The sequence below is a fragment of the Triplophysa rosa genome, linkage group LG23 (assembly GCF_024868665.1).
Source record: "Triplophysa rosa linkage group LG23, Trosa_1v2, whole genome shotgun sequence".
Lineage (NCBI taxonomy): Eukaryota > Metazoa > Chordata > Actinopteri > Cypriniformes > Nemacheilidae > Triplophysa > Triplophysa rosa.
In genome coordinates, this window is record NC_079912.1 from 10762150 (window position 1) to 10782267 (window position 20118).

General features: G+C 38.0%; 1 protein-coding gene across 6 annotated transcripts in view; it reads right to left on the reverse strand.

Annotated features, from left to right (window-relative positions):
* Positions 1 to 20118, reverse strand: part of si:ch211-285f17.1 (sickle tail protein) — a 103277-nt gene that overhangs the window by 79088 nt on the left and 4071 nt on the right. For 3 of the 6 annotated variants that reach the window (XM_057322262.1, XM_057322267.1, XM_057322260.1), the window contains exon 1: positions 2637 to 3374. The exons of 1 other annotated variant lie outside the window; for it this stretch is intronic. In XM_057322262.1, coding sequence (XP_057178245.1) covers positions 2637 to 2931 — 295 coding nt within the window. In that variant the 5' untranslated portion in view covers positions 2932 to 3374. Of the gene's footprint in view, positions 1 to 2636; positions 3375 to 20118 lie in introns of those variants that run through there. 2 more of the 6 variants (XM_057322261.1, XM_057322268.1) reach the window with 2 other exon arrangements.

A 20118-nucleotide genomic window follows, 5' to 3' on the forward strand; every position in this document is an offset into this window, starting at 1 on the left:
CTCTGTGGAACTGAACCATGAGTAAGCAAGACCACCCAGCCATGAAATTTACGGACTGGGCTACGGTTCTTTGTCCTGCTACACCTGCTTGTGATAAACTTTCAAAGAGCACTAACAGAGATTTAAACAAAGGACTGAAGCGTTTTACCTGCTGATAAACACTGAAACACTTGAAGACAGATGACTGCTGATAAACACTCGACTTTATCACTTTATCTGTCTGGCATAAAGCAGGAACAGATAAAAACAGAATGTATTTGTTTTGCTTCCAGATGTTTCTGTGAGAGCATGTTTAGATATTAATATGAGATGCCAGGTTATAATGTTAGCTGTTATGCTTTGATCCTCATTTAAAGGGACAGTTCACCCAAAAATTCTGTCATCCTCTACTCACCCTCGAGTTGTTCCAAATCTGTATAAATGTCTTTGTTCTGATGAACACAGATAAAGATATTTGGAAGAATGCTTGTATCCAAACAGTTCTTGGCCACCATTTACTATGGTCAAAAGTGCCCAAGAACTGTTTGCTTTTCTAAATTCTTCAAAATATCTTCTTTTGTGTTCAACAGAACAAAGAAATTTATCAAGCAATTTTTCCTACTTTGGTAGTCAATGGTGGCCAAGAACTGTTTGGTTACAAGCATTCTTCCAAATATCTTTCTCTGTGTTCATCAGAACCAAGAATTGAAACAGTTTTAGAACAACTTGAGGATAAGTAAATGATGACATAATTTTTGGGTGAACTGTTCCTTTAAAAATGGAGTGGAAATGTGTTTGTTGTATTTAGTTAAACATGTATTATTAAACATTACAAACAGGCAGCAATACAGTTACCCCTACGAACAGCATATTTATATGTTAATGTTAATAGTGTTACATCTCTACAGGTTTATAGTTATTATACGCCGTAACATAAAGGTCAACAAGTCACAAAAACATCAGGATTTAAGACCTTTTTACTACCATTATAGATGAAAGAATGATGGAGGTAAGACACACAAACACACTTCATTACCTGAAAATAACCGAAAACAACCTTTACTATGTTTGTGATTGCCAGCATAAAAACTCACGGACAGAAAACTAACAAATAATAGTGAAACATTTATGGTTGTGTGTAAGCGTGTTTGTGTAAATTAAACTAAAAGAGAGACATTAAGCTCAAAAATCCCATTCCTGTCATATGACTGAGGTTTTATCACCACGTTGAGGGCTGCGACTGACAGGTGTCGAAAGAGTTAAACCGACCGGAACAGAAGAACTTCATAGCAACTTTGAGTTGACAGAGCTCTTCAACCACAATTAAACAGCACCAGGGCAGAATGTGATAAAGTGGTGCCTAGTAATCACGTACACAAACAGAAACACACACACACACATGCACACACACACACACACACACACACACACACACGCATGCATTAATCTGCACCCCACTGTGCTGGAATGGGGAGACAATGTGATTGTGAGTCCATGTGTTTTTGGAGGAATGCGGAAAAATCCGCAAAGTCAATCCTGATGGACACAGGAGCCGTGCTGCTGATCTAATCCCACAAAACCCATTGTGATATAGAAATAAATAAATAAAACAGCTGCTCCCAAACATTTTCAGCAAAACACCATCTATTCAATTCAACCTCAAAAACCCCTCAAGTGTATTAATCCGCTTAATACCTGCAACTAAAAATACCAAACAAAGTGCAAATCAACAGTCAACCTTAAACCAACAATAATAATCTATGCAAAAACCTCATGACAAATATCACAGTTTGATCAATACTTTAAATGTCTAGTCAATATTTGCAGCTTTCACAATTTTTTACTAATTAACATTTTTGAAGCATTTTAATATTAGAAATAAAGACTTAAAATAAAAAATAAAACTTCAGTCATCATTTATTCAGCCTCATGTCATTCAAAACCTGTGTATGACTCTTTAGAACAAAAGAAGATATTTTGAGAAATGTCTCTGTGGTTTTGTGTCTATACAACGGAATTCAATGGGGGTCTGTTTTGTAAAAGAAAGTAAGTCATACACGTTTGAAATAACAAAAAGGTGAGAAAATAATGACAGAATTTTCATGTTTGGGTGAACTATCCCCTTAATAAATACACCTTAAACAGTGCAGGAAGATAGGAAGTCAAATGCAAAGCATATGGAGACTCAAGTTTCCACAAGAAAAAAATCTTCTCAGATTTGTTTTCTTCTAAGGAAAAGACCTCAATAAATCTCACGAAATCTCAACAAACTTAAAACCTGTGCTTGGATTTCCCATGATCTCAACATTTGCCATCAAAAGCCAGAGACTTCACTATTTCTCATCAAATCCTTCCAGGACCACTTTGTAGTCTACCCATGTCAACAATAGTCTCCCGCAGGAATTTTAAGAGAAACACTCGAGACAATGTTTATATCACTCATTAAGTGATTTCACATGCTCTTTAACTGAAGCATATCTGAGAACTGCAAGTCTTAACCTCAGAGCAATAAAAACTCATTTATGTATTAAAAATGTTGCGCTTTAAATGAACTCAACTAAACTGATTTACACAATTTTGATCAGAAACCAAATAGGAGAAGAACAATATATGTGTGCGGTGCATCCACCTCTGAATATCTCCCACATGACACTTACTCTGCTCGAAGACTTGTTGCTGGGTTACGGTCGCGGTGGACCCTTTGCTCATTCTGCTCCTCGGCTGGGCCACCTCGTCCTGCTCTTTCACATTTGTGTTTTGGTGGGTTTGTGAATGTGTCGTTCCATGAATCGGAGGCCTCTGGACACTTATGTCTCTTTCACCTCCCGTCCGCATCACTTTCTCACCCACGCTAACAATTCTGGCTCGCCCGCCAGATGCATCGCGTCGAGGTGAGGGGAGTTTAGAACCCGCACAAGCCGAAGGACGAGCAAGACGTGAAGGTTTAGACATAGTTCCGCTGTGTTCTCATGAGCTGTCCCACAACACAATCCACTTTGAAATTACTTTTCGTGAAAAACGGAACTGTACGGTGAGTTCTGTAATCCAATCAAACTGCATTCCAAAGCATTCTTTTGTAGAATATTCCAAATTATGTCCCACAATTCCCAAGGCATCCAAATCTTCCAATTCCAAGTGTTGCGCAGGGAGAGATCAGCACATCTGACTGTTCACAGGTCTCACACGCTCATTTCTTTACTCACCGAGCGAGTCCAGACTAGTACAGGTAGGAACAGACGGCAGAAGGAATAAGGGGGAAGGGGTTAATCATCACCTTTGCTAGCAGTGTCTCCAACGCTCTGATGTGTGTGTGTGCGCCTCGGGTTGACTGACAGAAAGACAAACGGAGATAAGCAGACTGTTGCCATGTATCAGCGCATTCCAACACACAGACTGTCTGAATCACTGTCTGTCTCTCTCTCTCTATTATCCCTCCTAAACTCCCCTTCTCTTTACCTTTCTCTCTCTCTCTCTCTCTCTCTCTCTCGCCGTGGTGCCTGGAAAGGCAGAAAAGGTCTCATAAGGGATGAAAAATATCCAGAGAAGAAAAAGCAAGAGAAAAGGTAGATTCTTCTTTTCTGCTGCTGTCACAGCTGTGTACAGATCCACATGTGAACTTCAGAGTCTCTCTCTCGCTCACCCGCTTTACTCTGAAGCTCTTCTAGTCTACAATTTAACATGCTGTAAGTCCATCGCTGTGCGGCTAAAACACACACACACACACATGCGTGCTGGAGTATTTCTGGAGAATTACAAAGCGGCAAAAATGAAAAGCAGGATTAGGCCAACATAGCTTATAGAACATAGGTCTGCAATGTGTGTGTGTGTGTTAAAGCATTGCATGATCAAAGCTTTACTTCATAACGAAAATAAGTAAAATAATTAAAAAACTGTGGTCAAAAGCACAAGCACATATTTGTAAAAAAAAAAAAAGAGAAAAACAAAATATCAACAGAGATAAACAACCCCCATAACCGTCATAATAATGACAGTTTTATACATATCTTTGAAAATCTGAAACATTAGCCTACTCGCAAGAACACATGCCACATATTTCAAGCATTGGTCAAAAACAGGACTGGATAGAGGTTTGAAACGGATAACCCACTAACACAAAATTTGGTCATCACACGAGATCTAACGTACAACATTTTGTTACAGGATTAACCCCCCCCCCCGCTCTCCTTTGACGCAGCTATGAACCAAACATACAGGGTGGTGATCACATCAGAATGTATTTGTGCAGCGGGCGTGTTGGTGGAGTTATGAGTGACCTAATTCTGGACGGCTTTTTTCAAAAAGGGCTCTGTGATACCATCTCCCTAATAATATCTGACACAGTATCTACTGAATTGTTTGGATGTTTCTCATGCTCACCTTGGGGAATTGATGTATGTCAATGCTTAAAAAGACTGCTAAATAATAGGTTTGGCTAGTAGCGCTATTGATCAGGTGCATAAAAGTTTACAGCTTAGAAAGATCTGCTTCATGGACGAAGTGCAAAAGTGTTTTTATAATAAAATTGTAGTATATAAGGCCTCGCTCTAAACAACATTTTTCCCAGCTGTAACATTGTGACCTCTGACCATGTCGTATATAAAACAGATGGGCCCAGTTTCAAAAGTTCAGTGCTGCACAATGCAGGTGCTGTTGTGTGTTGTGTATTTGCATATACAGCCACGTAAAAAAGTAAGAGACCATTCCAAATTTTCATTTATTAAGCATTTCTAGATGTATTGTGGCCATTCCAGTTCAGTGTCTGTTGAATTTGACCAAAATCAAACCTTACGAGTGACAAGTCATCCAACAGCAATGTGAAAAACTGACAGCATGATAAGACACATGAAAACTGTGAAAAAATTCCATATGATCATATTTAAATTAAAAAAATAAATTTGGAACTTTTCCTAAATACATGCACAAATATTACTGTTGTATTGCTTAAAAGTGAATATGAACTTGTTTTCTTTGCAGTATTTGAGGTCGGAGAAAAAATACAGAGCATCTTTTCTGTTATTTTGACCTGTTTCTCCAGTTTTCATTTTCTGCAAATAAATGCAAATAGAAACAATATTTTCACTTAAAATTTGTAGTTCACAGAATAAAACAAAAATGATCATTTTAGCTAAACACATACCTATGAACTGAAAATAATTTTGAAATGTCTCTTAATTTCGTCCGCGGCAGTATGTGTTGTTTACATGTGACATGTGTGCACCTCAATCGGCGAGTGTGCACATGTATTAGTGTGTGTTTTGTGAAACCTGAAAAGCCCTGTAATAATACACTGTGGTTTTGGCTGCCTCCTGGCTCCACCCTGCATGGACTCCATTCACTGATGTAGCTCAATGTAAGCTAAATTTAACCAAACTAAATATTATATGAAGACCGCTTTAACATTCTTCATCAAACTTGAACCTTGAAATCCAACCTTATTACCTTATTAACCATTGCTAAGACGTTCCTTATAAATATATATCGACCTGTCCCTGCTGAAAAACCTGGCGTGAACTAGAAGCTAAAGGATAAAGGATGTTTAAAATGACAGCTGGTTTCTGGATGGTCTAAGCTGGTCATACACTTGTCGAAGCTTGTCTTTAGCTATCAGGCCATCTTGGACAGGAAACAAACCAAATTGAATATGGTTAAAACCTGCTAATGTCCAACTTACACCAGCTACTGTTTTGAAAACAGAAACCAGCCTAAGCATGGTTTTCAATCGGAGGTGATATTTCACTAGATCTGAGGAATGTCAATTATTAGACAAAAGTGACCTCAACTTGACACACACTGTCTTGATATGTTTAGTTACTAAATAATCTAAAGTAAACAGTAGTGTGTGCGTATCCGGTTAAACATCTTAAGAGTTTCCAGAAAAACAAATGCATCATTATCTTCAGTGTCTCATATCCGATTATCAGTATAGTGAACTGTCGAGACTTGAAAAGGGCATGTTTGTGTGTGTGTGTGTGTGTGTGTGTGTGTGTGTGTGTGTCCAACAGGGCCAATTTCGTCAAACACATTCAGATTTCCTTGAGCCAGAACTGATTTCTCTACAAGAAACACCCACATTGTTCCCCAAGTGTTACCTGTTAGTCCTGTTGATGTAATCGCACTACAGATCTCCAGACTGTGACTAAATGGTCGCATTCTGCGACCAGTTTTCGAGACACCGCGGGCATTATTTACAAGTACTCGCTCATGTGCGACCTGCAAATTTGGAATTTCTTCTAGTTGTTATTTCATGTGGAAAGACGAGTAGAACGCGAGCACAATCCACGTCGTCATTGACATATTTACAAATACAAACACAACACACACAACGTGAGCGCTTTACTACGAGTCGATGTTTGCTTTGACAGATTTCTTGAGCCTGATGACGAACGATTTGATATACGAGACGTTTAAAACGAAACTAACTGCGGAGAAGTTCAGGAAACGTCATTTATCTGTGGCTTACGACAGCGCTGGATCATTTCAAATCCGTTCAGAGCAAGAACGAATGACAGGCGAATGCTCTTGTTAAGTTTTATTTGACGTTATTTACTTGTGTTGTGTGAACATGAGGAAAAGTGTCCTTAATACACAATAAAATCATCGTAATAACACGAGACCTTTCATTTTGCTTTAATGTGTAACACTGTAAACAACTAAATACATACTTTTTGACAAGCACAATTTCTGTTGGTTCAAATGAATTTAGATTACAGGCACAAATCGATAACAAAGCTTCTCTGTAGACACTTTTTAAATAAACAGAACGGTCATCAAGTAACTTATTTGTCAGTATCAGTAATACAGTTATTTTGGGTGGGAAATGTGAATAATTGCATTGCAGGCTGATTTAAGGTGTGCCCCTAAATGTTTTGCTTGCGCTCCTAAAATTTTCAGTCAGGGGCTATAGTGCACCTAGTAAAAAAAGTTGGTCTGGAGCCCTGCACAAAGCATTATGGGACGTCTCATGGCACGCTTGAAAAGTGAGGAGGGCCGTCTGGGTCAATAGTACACAATACTGCACAAAAAGTGGTCTGCTTGTAACACTTTTGCCATGAAAGTTTGACAGAGTTTCATTCACCTGTGCATTGTGGGCCTTCCTAACTTTGACCTCCTTCTGTAGTTTAACCTTGGCTGATGGATTGATGTACGTCTCAAAATCACCTTAGAGGAAATGTACACGTCCATGCTCACAGCGCCTGCAGTCATTGCTCTACCATGAGATGCTTAAGGACCCTATCGACTCTTCTTGGCTTTTTCATTAACGTTGTCCAGTTTCTGGGACAGAAGACCATCTCAAGTGAAACAAAAGCAACCCTCTCAACACTTATCAAGAGTAAAATGCCTCAGGCAGGTCTGGATATCTACAGCAGCAGTGGAAAAAAGACTTGCTCGTACATTCACCGTCAGACTCTTCTAGCTAGCCTGAGGGAGTGAACTTCTGAGATTCAAGTACCTTCAAGTAGTCAAATGCCTCATAAAGGTTTTAAGCAACACACAATTATACATTCTTCAGCAATGAGCAAGGGGATCGCATGTCAAACCACTTCAAAGATTTATGGGGCGTGAAATTGTAGATCATTTGGAGGAAGTGAATAACTACAAAAGTGAAAACACCCAGAGGTCAAATAAAAATTGAAATGCGGGAATCTGTCAACACCTTAATCAACTTTAAAACAACCATAATCATGTCCTCCAAACCGCAGTGGTAAAGCCCAATCATAAAAACAAACTCTGAAGTAATCATTCAAATATTTTTAATTGAATTCACATATAATTCAATATGATTGTGTTGGTTGTGCATATTTTAGCAATATTGTCAAAAGTATCAGTCTCTACTGAGCAAAAAAACCAAAACGTATAAAAAAAATGAAGTAAACTAAATGAATTTCAATATTTAGAGTTTTTAGAGTTTTAGAATATTTACACACTAATATATAACAGAAAATGCAACAGATATAAAGGATGTGACAGTGTATGACAGTAAAGTGAGATTACGGACCCCTGCGTCTCTGGGGCCCCCATGTGGCCTGACAATTGAACTCCAACTAGACACACTGGCCAATTGCCAAAACAATGTTTCGTCTGAATTTAAAAATGTCACATTTGTTTTTCTCTAAAAGAAGCAAAGTTCTTTTATATTTAGGTCTTTAAATCCAGTGCATTCATAATTATTAGTTCAGGTTCAAATCGCTTTAGAGTTTGTATCAATCTTTCCCGATCAAATCCAACAGTTCACATTCTCACAGCAGTATTAAAAAAGAAAGTCAATAACGCAAGTTCCCCATTTGTTCTTCTGGCGGTCCGTTCTCAATGCACTCTAATAAACTTCTGTGTCATTTGTTAACTTTTAGCATCATTAAGACCGATGCAGGGTAAGTTAGCTGAGCCAGAAGAGTAATGGTGTGAGGGCCTCTGAAGAGGATGTATATAAGAGACAGTGACAGCAGCCTTATGGGCTTATTGATTTTAGCTCAACGCCTCGTGCCAGGCTAAAACAGGACTCAGAGATGAGCGCGGAACCGTTACAGAGCTACCAGAGAAAGGGAAAAAGGAGAAGTTTTCCAGATGTAAGAGAAATAAGACTTAAAGTTTATTTGGTTCAATCAATTGTGCCACTCTAACACTACATGTGATATAGACACATTAATATACGTAGGTCTCTAAAAAATGGTCGCAACTGGTTTTTGTTCAACATTATGCATTCAGCTTTAAGAGCAAGAATCACTTTAGAATGGATGACGTGAATGAGAAATTAGAAATCAATGTGGGATGATAGAGATGTACATTGGAAGTTGGAACCTCCAGTAGCAGCTGATGTATTTGAAAATAGTGAATGTAATGACTTTGCTTTGCTTTTTGAGTGTGAAATCAAGCGCTCTTCTGTTAGAGCAATTAAGCAGCTTTTCTCTACGAGAGAACTTGCAAATGAGGCAAATGCAGAATTTGCAACAGCTGAGGTGTACATTTAGCTGCTCAGTGCACTGTGAAGCACTGCAATCCTAAATGCAGTGAAGTGAACACAGTTCCTAGTAATTATAGTTATCGTTATAGTTACTGTTCATAGTGTGAAGAGCTCTTGAAGTGATGGTTCACCGAAAAAATTTAAATCATTTTACTCACCCTCTTGTCATTGAAACCTGTATGACTTTTTTTCCAAAATGTTGGTAACCGAAACAGCGGCGGTACCCATTGACTTGCTTTAGTTTTGTGTCCATACAGTAGAAATGGGTAACGTAGTTGTTTGGTTACCAACATTTTTCAAAATATCTTTTGTGTTGTCATACAGGTTTGAAATAACAAGACGGCATGTAAATGATGACAGAATTTAAATTTTTCGGTGAACTATAACTTTAAAGTGATGCAATTAGGATAAATAGGAAATCAATCAGAATATAAATGTATATTTCATTGTACATTTATTTACAGCAGGCAATCTAATGTTAATCGAGCAAATCATATCACAGCCTGCCATTTTACAAAAGCTTGTCACTTTTTATCAACCATATGGATCAGGCAGTCTATAAATAATCTGTGGCGCATTGTCTAAGGTTATAACCTCTAATGATTGCTTCTGGTCTGATATAGTAATGATATCGAGCGGAGTTATTCCCCCAGTTCATCTCAGTTTTTCTTTTAGATCTAGTTATGCATGGAAACACTGGGTTGTTCTGGTTCATTCTCCAAGTCTCAGTGTCTCTCTCATTCCCCTGAATGAACACAAGCTATTCTCCTTCGGCCCTTTCAGCTGTGTTGTGTTAATATGTAATTATTACACCATCAAAACCATCAGAATGTATTTTTAAAGTTCACCGCTGTGAGATCAACTCTAACGCCAGGGTCACTGGTTATTCAGAGACTGTAACTAGCACAACCATAACAAGTACTAAAAGCCCGATGTCTTGATGTGGAAATTAAGGTTGTAAATCTTATTAAACAAAAGTCATTTAGAATGTGAATAAGAAGGCCTTGTCGCTTAAAACTCACCATTTTATATCTGAATGTTGGTACTGAACTACTTAGTATAAAGTGTGTTCACAAGCTCAGCATATCTAATAACACATTCGTTTTTCTGCAACAAAACTATTAACACCGCAGAATGTTTGCCATTTTCCTGAAAACACTTAAATAAACAACTTGAGGGGAAAACAAAGTACAACCTGTGATCTTCTTTAAGGGGGTCGGATGACATGGCTAAAACGAATATTATGGTTTGTTTTAGATGTAACGATATGTATACACGATTTAAGGTTAAAAACGCTGTATTTTCCACATACCGTGCATGTTTGGATCTCCTCTTTGCCCCGCCTCTCTGAAACGCACAGATTTTTTACAAAGCTCATGGCTCTGAAAAGCGAGGTGTGCTATGATTGGCCAGTTAACCAGTGCGTAGTGATTGGTCGAATACTGCAAGCGTGTGACAGAAATGTGACGCCTCTTACCATATTTGGAACATCAGGTTCCAAAGCAATTGTACTGACAGGTATGCCCACCTTACTTGCGTATACATTTGGCCGGTCTTAGTCAAATCATACCACGAACTGACGTAGATTTGTGGGGGTGTGGTTACACGAGGTGTTTCAGTCAGGTCTGGGTGAGCATTCGCTTTCAAATAGAATGCATCTTTTGTTCCGACACTTTAATTTTTGCAATTTTACGTGTCTAATACATGCATGGGCAACTTATAACACACCAAAGACACAGAAAAACACGTATTCGTGCCATATGACCCCTTTAATAGCCTAATAAGCTATAGGTACACAAGCTAGAAAACACAAAATCACATTTTGATTTATGGCACTTTTACAGAGTTCATACACAAATATATGACTTTTTAAAATTGTGTCATGCTCTATTTTTAAGTGCCATGATAGCATAATACTTATTAAATTAAAGAATTAATGCATATTTCATTATTTCCACATAAATAATACGTATTGTCTTACTGTGATAATGTGTGACTGAATCGTGGGAGTCTGGCATTCTAATACTATGATCTTGCAGCATCATGGTGTGCTTTTTAGTTATGCTGTTTCCAAAAATGAGGACATAATTAAAACTTTATCTTGCGTATACTTGCTTGTTTGCATGCATAAACAGAGACTCACACCCTGACAGAGCAAACATCTCAAAGATCTAAAGAACATAGTGATAGTTTGCCCAAAAATGAAATTTGTCATTTATACATTTGTCATTTACACATTTCTGTTTGTGGTTTGCTTAAATGCCATTAACGACTATTCTTCAACTAGTTCTAAAAACACAATTTAATGTAAATTCTACTGCCGCTAACTGATTTTTTCAGAATAATCCCTGTAAGATTTAACACATGCAGATTTGGCTCGTCATGTCGTTCATAATAAATGAACAGCAGCTGCCAGCTGTGGACCTTTCTACAACACAAAGTTTGTTGGATGAAACCATTGAGTTACTTGTTAGAAAACACGCAACTAAAATATCTTATCCTGACATTCCCATGATCGTTTGCTGTTGCATATTCACAGTGAAATCCAGTGTGCTAATGGAATACCAAATTAACGAACAATCGCTGAAGCATTCGGCGGTCTTTACTCTCAGTCAGCCTGACTCTCAAAATAGCTTCATTAGTCACTGGTAATTAGGCATCCATATTGAATGTGTTACAATACTGAGGGAATAAAGCTGCTATATTCTCATTATACAGTATAACAACCAGTGATGAGCCTCTGTCTTGGTGCCTGAATATGCATGACAATGCAAATGTCCATGAGGGGATTTGGGATAAATGAGGGGAACAGGGCAAGCAGACGGCCAGAACCACAGACAGGTGTAGAGACAGACAAGTAGATACAATTCCTCAAGGTACAGTCATCATTATGAACAGATGAGTGTTTTTGGCTATTTAAATGAATGTGAATGGCACTAATATTGCAGATTTTTTAAATATTATTAAAATATTTATTAAACAACACTAATAGTCGGAGCCGATAGCCAAGTGGGGAGTGCTCCGACATGTGGCGCGGTTGCGCATCGGGCAACCCGGGTTCGATTCCCGTCTCGTGGTTCTTTCCCGAACCCACCCCCTTCTCTCTCCCACTTTGCTTCCTGTCCTCTCTACCACTAAAAGCTGTACAATTAAAGCCAAAATGGCGACAAAAGAAATCTTTAAAAAAAAAAACACTAATATGAAATCTGTCAAAATGCCAGCACCCCTCTCCTCATAAAGCCACACAATTTTTAGTAATTTTTCGTAAAATTACAATGGTGGTCAATGGTGCTTCAGAACTGGTTGATTTCCTACATTCTTCAAAATATCTTTAAAAGTATAAAGCAAATTTTCCTACTATGGAGGTCAATGGTGGCCAAGAACTGTTTGGTTACAAGCATTCTTCCAAATATCTTTCTCTGTGTTCATCAGAACAAAGACATTTATATAGATTTGGAACAACTTGAGGATGAGTAAATGAAGACAGACTTTTTATTTTTGGGTGAACTCAACTGTACCTTTAAGTTTAAAATCTAGTCTAAATTTAACCCAATATGCGGTGAAGGTAACTGATGCAAATCTGTGGACAGTGTAACAGCCAAAAAAGGTCTAATAAAGCAATGCTCAAGCAAACACCATAAATGCATTAACTTTATAATATGTCTTAAGAATTAGGAAGGAAACCACATGTGTTTCCCATTGGTCCCGGCAGTTTGGGGTTCACAGGTCACAGAGCCCCACCCCCTGCTCTTTTAGCCAGACTGGTTGGCATGTCATGTATGCATGTACACATGTTTCTGCCTTTGCTCCAACGTAAACAGTCTCTGCCTGGACTCAGTGCCAGTGCCTGAAGACCTTCCTATGCCATATATACGCCCATACACTCGCAACATTTTTTGTGGAACTTAAAAAAAGCCACAAAGAATGCTTATACATCTGGCTGGAAAGGTGGACCAATGAAATCTCAGGGTGAAAGAGAGAGAGAGAGAGAGAGAGAGAGAGAGAGAGAGAGAGAGAGAGAGAGAGAGAGAGAGAGAGAGAGAGAGAGAGAGAGAGAGAGAAAGCGAGTGTGTTGGAGAGGTGGAGACTGAGTGCAGAGGAAAGCAGGTGAAAGACATTGTTGGCCTCTTAACTGAAGCATTGCATTAACCATCACTTCATTAATCCTCATCAAATTCCTCACTTCTATGTCAAAGAGATACCCACAATCCTCTGGACAATGAAATGGCCAAATCTAAGCTGAGTTCTGAGTGGAACAGTCATAAAACTCATGGATGGACTTAGAATGAATTAGAATATCTCTTGAAGTCATTAAAAAAGTTTGGAGAGGAACTTTACATCAATGGAGAGATTTGAATAAAGTCGGGTGCCATCATTTTTAAAACCTTTCCGTGAGCTGAGGATCGCTACATGTCTGCCTCAAGAACCACATATCTAACACAGATAAAGTCTTTAACACAGTAAATATAAACATGAATGTTTTGTCAACATCACAGTTTTGTCAATACATTTTTTTATTTGCTGAGCCTGAGAGAGAGGGAGACAGAGCAACCACTAAAAGACTTAACCGGAGAGACAGCCAGAGTGATGGATGAAGAATAAACATACTAATACTGATCTATAGAGAAGGTCAATGAGACATGCTGAGTGAAAGACACAGAAGGAAAAGCAATTGAAGTGTACGGTACGGTAAATCGAGAGACGGAGAGAGAGTAAAAAGAGATATAGCAGTATAATGACTTCACACAGTTGGAGGGGGGCACTTTGAGGTCATGCCTTCGTGTTAAGATGGGACCCCGTAACAGGACCCAGAAGAACTCGACACTAAACACCATCTGTTTCTCCTGAACACAGCTGTGTGTCCGTGTTTGATATTCTATAGTCTTTCTTTATCTCTCAATAGATCAAAAATAGAAATACACAACGTTCCAATCTGTGGGGAACAATTTATGTGAAATTACACATTTATATGATGAGAATATTGTTATTGTTTTCCTCCATATTTGGACTAAATAATGATCTATATTAAATTAAACATTCTGTTTTATTAACTACACTATATTCATTACAGTCATAATCATAGTCAATTTATTTTAAGGCTAATTATTTTAGCTTTTTATTGATCTGATTCGTTTTATAAAAGAAAATCAAATTATGAAAGATAGACTTTATTTAAGACTATAATTTTTACATACAAACACAGAATACACGCTACATTCTGACTTGCCCAATAACAATTTTCAGAATCAGAATCAGAAGAGCTTTATTGCCAAGTGTGCTTGCACACACAAGGAATTTTCTTTGGTGTTGGAAGCTTCTAGTACAGACATTCAACACAATGACAATACAAATATAATACGATTTACAGACTAAAAGATTCTAAAATATGCATATATAAAATAAAGACTATTTTACAGAAAATGGGGGATAATAATATATAAGAGACATTGTACAGGGTAGTTCAAATATTTTCTGTTCAAATATATTTTGTGAGGCTTAGCACATGGCCTTTTGAAATGTACATTTCATACTGAAATGGTTTGGCCTGCACGCTACACCCTACAGATCTGTCCTCAGTCACACGGGTATAAATACAAAGGTATATTACAATCAAAACCTTTCTTTTGATACCTCATGAGATAACACTGAACCTTGTGCCAAGAGTCTTAAGGGTCCTGAGGATAGGGCTGGGAATCGATTCCAAGGCGTTGAGAATTGAGAGTCGATTCCATTAAAGGAATCGACTCCTCTTTAAGAGCCTTCATAAGCGCACGCCCTGCCCCTTAGCTGATGTCATTGGTCAACTAAATCACATTCGTTTGCCGCAGACTTCATAAAAAACTGATGGATGAAGTCTAGAGCTGTAGAATGACATAAAATATTCTGCATCCATAAAAGCAAAAGCTTTGTTTGCACACACAATGCAGATATAATTACATGTATGCACACATTTAACAAATCTTATAAATACGTTTATCTTTTCACACGGACCGTAAACGGAGCGTCTTCTCTTACTCTCGAGGAGCTCAGTATGTGCGTGAAGGTAATTACATGTATATAAAGCACAGTCTCACAACATATTTACTTGGATGTCTGTTTAAACCTGGACAGAACATTTTCAACACGTCTGCACTACTTGCATTTAACAGTAATATTACAGTATTCTTACATATTTTAATACAATTAACTGATTATCGATCTGTCTATCTATATTCCTAAAGTATGAAATTTGAAAAATAGTCATTTGAGATATGCTTTATTTTTGAAAACAGCTAGTAAATTAGATTATTAATGATATTATTAATGATACATTGGAATTGGAATAGGGTTTTTGTTATAGAAACAATAAACAATTAATAAATGTAAAAAGTGATAGCTTAAAAAATTGTAATGCATTAAAATTTTTTATTTTTTTTAATAATAAATACAAATCTGTAGTAAAACAGGAATTGAGCAGGAATCGAAAACCGCAGCTAGGAATCGATTCTTTCGATTCCCAAACCAGGAAATGGAATCGGAATCGACTCCAAAAAATTCAGAATCGAACAGCCCTACCTGAGGAAGGACTTCATCATTGGCTTCCTGTGTTTCGGTTTGTGTGTGTGTGTGTGTGTGTGTGCGTGCGTGCGTGCGTGCGTGCGTACTAGAATGTGCGTCAGGTATGCATCAAAGAAATTCTAGCACACTGTTGTAATGTCATGTTTAAAATAGGCTTACTCGGGGAAAATTATAAATTTTCTGATTTATTCAGGGATTATAAAAACTGACAATTCTGGCACACACAACACGATATCACTCGTGAGCACAATAAATGCTCTGAAACTTCCCGTGTGCTGGCAAAATGTGGTTTGTTACCTGAGCTGCTGGGCTCTGAACATCAAAGACGGCTGGAAGTCCTCTGGTATAAATTCAACAAAGGTGAGCATACTACAGTAGTGTTAGTTTTTCAGCTTACAAACACTGTTTTTTCAGCTGTTTTACAATGTCCTTTTTGCGTTGGAAGTCTGATTCATTCCAGTGAATCGGTTCATTCTAAACGTTTCTTTTGATTGTCCGATTCATTTGAGTGAATATGTTCGTTCTAAACGTTTCACTTGATTGATCGATTCGTTCGAGTGAATCGGTTCGTCCCTAACGATCCAGCAGCGCTTAAATGTTTGAGTTATTCTAATGAATCGGTTCGTTTGGATGGTTCATTAACTGATTCGAATTCCTGGCTGCTTCATATTCAAGGTGAAAAGAGGCTGGTTTGCAAATTCACAACGTAGACATTCTGACAATATTCGTGGAAATATCCAAAATACTTGACTGATCATTTATTTATCCCAATTTATTTAATCCCCACATTAGAAAAACATATGCTGTTCAAATACAAGCTGCCAAATGGTCTAAAAGTTGTCTGCCAGTGTCAATGGAAAACTGGGCAGTACATGCATTTAAAATAACACATTTTGTGAAGACTTTTCTCATGACTTTTCTGAATAAAATTCTCTCTGACTGAGAATAACTCCCTTGTAAAATGGATTTGGGGATTGGAATTGCACCGAATAAAACTAGTGGGTTGCATTTTGCGGCTAGTTCTGGTTCCCCAGAGAAATGTGTAAAGTCTCTCTCTATGTTTATTTTACAGTGTCTGATCATGTATATGTCTACAAGCGTGTGAGAGAAGTTTGAAAGTGTTCTGTAGGAGGTACTGATAAAAACTTATTTTAATAAATCCTCCTAAACACTTTTAAAACCTGTAAGTATGAGTTGATGTATTTGACTGCTTGGAGACTTCTTTGAAAATGTCCTCACAAAACCCAGCTGAAGGACATTTTAGGTACGCCACTGTCTTTAAAAACATCTAAAAAATTCGCGAAATTATGTTTGGCTTTAAATCTAACAATGTCAGCAGGTATGTGTGAGGGATAGGTTTATATAAGTTTTCCTCACTCATATAGTACAAGAAACCTGTGTGTGTGTTAATGTGCTACTAAACTTAAAGGTCCAATGTGTGATTTTTTTGGAGGATCTATTGACAGAAATTCAATATAATATATACATAACTATGAGCTTTTTCTATCTACATACACCACGGGTCCCCTTACATTGAATTCACCATGTTGTTTCTACAGTATCCCTAAACGGACAAACTGCTCTACAGAGCGCGTTTCGTAAATACGTCATCTCCTTCAGCAAAGAAGTGAAAACACAACGACATCTTAGTCCTGTGTCAGCCACCGTGGAGCTTTTAAAGGGAGGGGTGGAGTGAGCCATTGGTTGCCATTCACAACCTCACCACTAGATGCCGCTAAATATCATACACTGGACCTTTAACCCTCACAAACATCCATATGCATTTTTAGGCTTTCACACATCCATATCTCTTTTCCACAATACTTATTATCTTGTCAGTTCTTCATCTCTTGTCAAAGGCATCAGGAGGAACACAGAGACCTGACATCTTGCGTCGAAGAAATACAGATGGTTACAAAGTGTCATATGCAGGCCTGAAAGCATGATGTGACTTGTACTGAGAGAAATGGGGGCCGTCTGTTGTACTGTATAAAGCTGGTAGTTAGAAAAACAGTGTTGTCTCTGAGGTCCTGCTACTGGTAATCTCCATATCAAACATGCTAGATGGGGACCAGCTTTGATGCCACATGCTTTTATATGGCACACTGAATTTGTGACGATTTATGTAAGGTAGGAGAAATATTCTGCAACATATTTTTATAGAAAAACTTCTCAATGCAATATTTACAATGCCAATTTACACTACTGTATATCTTTGAATGACATTGCAGCTCAGAGCGTGCATGTGACCATCAGAGGCGGTAATAGATGCAATTTTTTGTAATAATAAATTATTAACTTACTCTCTGTAAGTCGCTTTGGATAAAAGCGTCTGCTAAATGACTAAATGTAAAATTATAATGATCGCTTTGTATGCATATTTAGTTTGCTTGCCAAGGCTATTGGTCATGCATAGGTAAATATATAACTTTGGTGCATAATCGGCCTGCACGGTTGCTATGACTTTTCGAAACATTAACCCAGAAATTATTTTTTAAATATAATTTACTCATCCTCATGTCATTTCAAACCTGCATGTCTCACTTTCTTCTGCAGAACACAAAAGATGATATTTTGAACTTGGGCCATCCTGGACCCTGCTGCTGTTTTTCCCACCTGGAACCACCTAGCAACCAATCTAACACCCTTACAACCCAGGACAGCCTCAAACCGTTCAGAACACTGTACAGAAACCACAAAGGAATGCTGTGGCAACCACCCACAAAAGCAACCTGCTCGCAAGTTTTGCACTGCCAAATGTGAAAATTCAGTTTGCAGTGTTTCTGTAGGTAGCTATAGACTAATCTATGGATTTGTTCAGCACATGTGTGTTTCTCAGTATGTTTGTGTGCATACTTAAACTCCCCTCCAGCCACAGTTTTATAAGACTGTTTAGTCTGTCGTTAATGCTGTAGAATTGAATGGGAAATTTCTGTGGTCACGGCCGTCGTGCTAAGAACCTGCCGTGAGAACGGTCCCAGTGCTTCAGTGAAAGCCGAGCAAAAGAGAAACCTCTCATTTACCTCTTCACTTCAAGAGTGATTCATACCTTCCTGACCAGAGGAATAAGAAGAGAGAAACAGAAATCAGCTGCCTAACAGCCGGAGACAATGGTCATGATTTGCATTAGGGTAGAGGCTGTGCGTCGCTGTTATTTTAGAAGGTGAAACTCAAAGGCTGTTGCAAGGCGAGCAGTAAATCTGCACAAAAACAGCTGCAAGTCTTGCCTGGGGAACATGGTTCCTTTACACTTTGGAAATCCTTTTGTTTTTTACAAAAGTATCTTCTCTCCAGCTATTCTGGATCCTTTTTCCTGTCTATATAACTTGTGTGCTATATTTCAAGTCTTCTGAAGCCAAAAAAAAACTCTCGTTGAAATTTATCAAACCTTTGCATTTGATTAAACTTCTGCTTGTGTTTTCCATCACTTTTCCTGTCATTTCATTCCTCGTCCTCACAAGCTTCTCGAATACGTCCTCCCACTTTCTTCATCTCATTAATAAAAAAACATGATGTACAGGGGTCTCAACAACTTATCAAAGCAAGAATGCATGTTATAAAATAGTGCTACTCATTTAGAGGCTTGGAAGGGTAAAAAATGAATATTTAGCATAAAGAGAGACGTGGTAAGATGAGTTTGAGTTATAAAAAGCCAATTCCAGCGTTATGGATGTGACATTTTCAGTCAAATCTTGAAATATAAATTTCCTCTGTTTATATTTTACCAAACCCCTGATCACGGAGTACAGACATCAGAAAAAATATCAGTCTCGTCACAAGTTTTATATTTTAAAAGAGAGAAAGTTCATTCGTTGTGGATGCACGTTTTTGAGAGAAAACATACTTTGTAGGATTTTTGTGCAAACCTGAAGCAAAAATACCCAACAAATGGAGAAGGGATAGCTCTTTATAAAACATAAAATACTTTAGTATTTTAATGTTCATGTGCTTATTTATAAGGAATAGGCATGTGACAATTCACTTGACTATAGAAAACTATAGGCGAACGAGAGGCTTGTTTTTCCGGCAAATGATGCAGGTGTGTCGCAAGTTCCTGTGGCGAACGCAGTATTTTTCGTTTTCAGCCAATAGGACACCGCCTCCTCTGGGTGGAAGCTTTCATCACCATCATTTAGCGGAAAAACAAGCCTCTCGTTGGCGTGCAGCTGAGGGATAACAGATGTTAGACATTATCGTTGTCAATATGGATATTTCTCTTAAACAAACGCATCGATTCGCTTCAGAAGACCTTTGCTAAGACCACAGACCGGTGTGGAGCCATTCTTTGCTCGATGGATGCACTTTTTGGAGCTTCAAAAAATTGCCCCCATTCACTCCCATTCTACCGCTTGGAAGTAAAAGGATACGTGGTATTACAACTCCGACTGCATTATTCTACAAGAAGAAAACCATATTCACCGTGGATGCCTTGAGGGTGAGTAAAACATGGGGACATTTTGATTCATGGCTGAAGTATCGCTTTGAAACACACAAAAACGCTTCAAAACTTTGAGACTTCACATGGGTTTTTAAACCACCAAATATTGATATCTGACGGTAAAAAATTAATGGAATTACCCAAAAACAAACCTTTGTGGTTGTTATTTTGAAGATCTGGTTTC